The sequence below is a fragment of the Myotis lucifugus genome, unplaced genomic scaffold (assembly GCF_000147115.1).
Source record: "Myotis lucifugus unplaced genomic scaffold, Myoluc2.0 scaffold_350, whole genome shotgun sequence".
Taxonomy (NCBI): Eukaryota; Metazoa; Chordata; class Mammalia; order Chiroptera; family Vespertilionidae; genus Myotis; species Myotis lucifugus.
Genome location: NW_005871398.1, coordinates 977,833 through 979,757, shown reverse-complemented (window position 1 = coordinate 979,757; position 1,925 = coordinate 977,833). Strand labels below are relative to the sequence as shown.

At 37.6% G+C, this 1,925-nt stretch overlaps 1 protein-coding gene across 1 annotated transcript; it reads right to left on the bottom strand.

The window, feature by feature from the left end:
• Positions 1-742: 742 nt before the first annotated feature.
• LOC102436921 (olfactory receptor 6C2-like) lies at positions 743-1,699 on the bottom strand. The gene has a single exon (XM_006101326.1). It carries the CDS (start codon positions 1,697-1,699, stop codon positions 743-745), a length of 957 nt encoding a protein of 318 aa, XP_006101388.1.
• Between the last annotated feature and the right edge of the window lie 226 nt (positions 1,700-1,925).

Genomic DNA, 1,925 nt, shown 5'->3' with positions numbered 1-1,925 from the left:
CCTATTTCTGAAATCAATAAAATTAAAAAACATAAATAAAAGCATTAAAAAAATGTTAACAGAATGTATTTCTAACAATATTTGAGGATGGGTCATAATTGTACTAATGTAGCCAAATCAGAACTAACTCTGAGTATTTCTCCCTTAGTATGTGGCAGGAATAGTTCTGTAATACTTTACCTGTCAAATGAGATCACAGCTGACTGGAGCTGAAGTAGAGGAGAAGCTTTATCAATCTTGCTGTGATAGCCTGTCCTTTTGGTGAAGACTATACTAGAGATGAAAGATCAAGCTCATTCATTATCGTCATAAAGCTTACAAAGGTATTGAAATGTGGACATCTGGGCAGTAGATGGGGAACAGGGATGGTGGATTAACAATTGAATATTTAAGTATCACAGGTCTAGAAACAGTGCACATCGCTTCCACACCCATTCTCTTAGCTATAATACAGGCTACATAGTCACCTCTTATAATGTACAAATATGACAGAAAAATGTGTTGTACTGTGTTTCCATGGATAGCCACCAAAATGTTTGGCAAAAACAGAAATTTCTAACAAATAGTAAGCATAAATACCTTAGAATTTAGTTTTAATAAGAAGTAAAAAAATGAAGACAGGATACAGTAAACAAGTAAAACATAGGAGAATGTTGATATGACTGGAGAATAAGTCATGCAGAGACAAATAATATTAGAAGCTTCGGGTTTTCTGCCCATTTATCCTTCCTTTTATTTAGATTCACTGACTCTTTTCCCTCTGCATCTTTAAAAGGAATGCCATCATTTTAGTTGAGTCATGGAAAGCTTGTTTCACTTGCTTGTTTCTCAGTGTATAAATAAAGGGGTTCAACATGGGAGAAATGGAAGTAATAAGGAGTGAAACCCCTTTATTTATAGCTACCTCACCCTTTGCAGATGGTTTGACATAAATGAAGATGCAGCTTCCATAAGTAATGGAAACCACAATCATGTGGGAAGAACACGTGGAAAAGGCCTTTTTTCTTTGCTGGGCAGAGGGAAACCTTAGGATAGTCCTGATGATATAAATGTAGGAAAGAACCACACATATGAAGGTTATAATGAATGTCAACACAGCACACACGATAACCATCTGTTCTATCAACCAGGTGTCTGAGCAAGAGATCTTCAGGAGAGGAGAGACATCACAGAGAAAATGATCAAGGAAGTTCGAATCACAGAATTCCAGGCCCAAATCCAGACTAAATGGTGGGAGAATGGTCATCAGTGCTGCTACCCAACAGGAGAAAATGATGTTCTTGCAGACTCTGCTGTTCATGATGGTGGTGTAATGCAGGGGTTTGCAGATGGCCACGTAGCGATCATAGGACATGGCAGCCAGAAGAAAAAATTCCGTTACTACAAAGAGGTCTGTAAAGAAGAGTTGACTGAAGCAAGCATTGTAGGTAATGGACTTGTCCCCAGATAATATGCTATATAGGAATCTGGGAACACAGGCAGTTGTGAAAGAAATTTCTAAGAAGGAGAAATTTTGAAGGAAGAGATACATTGGTGTTTTTAGGTGGGAATCAATCAGAGTGAGGGTGATGATGGTTAGGTTTCCAGATATACTCAACACGTAGGAAAGAAATAGAAAGATAAACAGCAATATTTTCAGAGGAGTGTTTTCGGTCAGTCCCAGCAAGATGAAGGTTGTTACTGTAGTTTGGTTTTTCATCCTTGATTATTGTCTTTTGCCCATTCTGCTTCAAATAATAAGACTTTATATGAGGAACTCCAGAGTCCTGGTCTTCTTTTAACCTCAAGAGAAGTAAACCAGAGAGTGATTCCTAGATCAGTGGGGAAGTAAGCATATTATACATGCCAATGTTTGATTACCTCTTTGTGTCACATAAACTGACTGTTCATATTGAAAGCACATATTCGCACTGCTGCTTCTAATT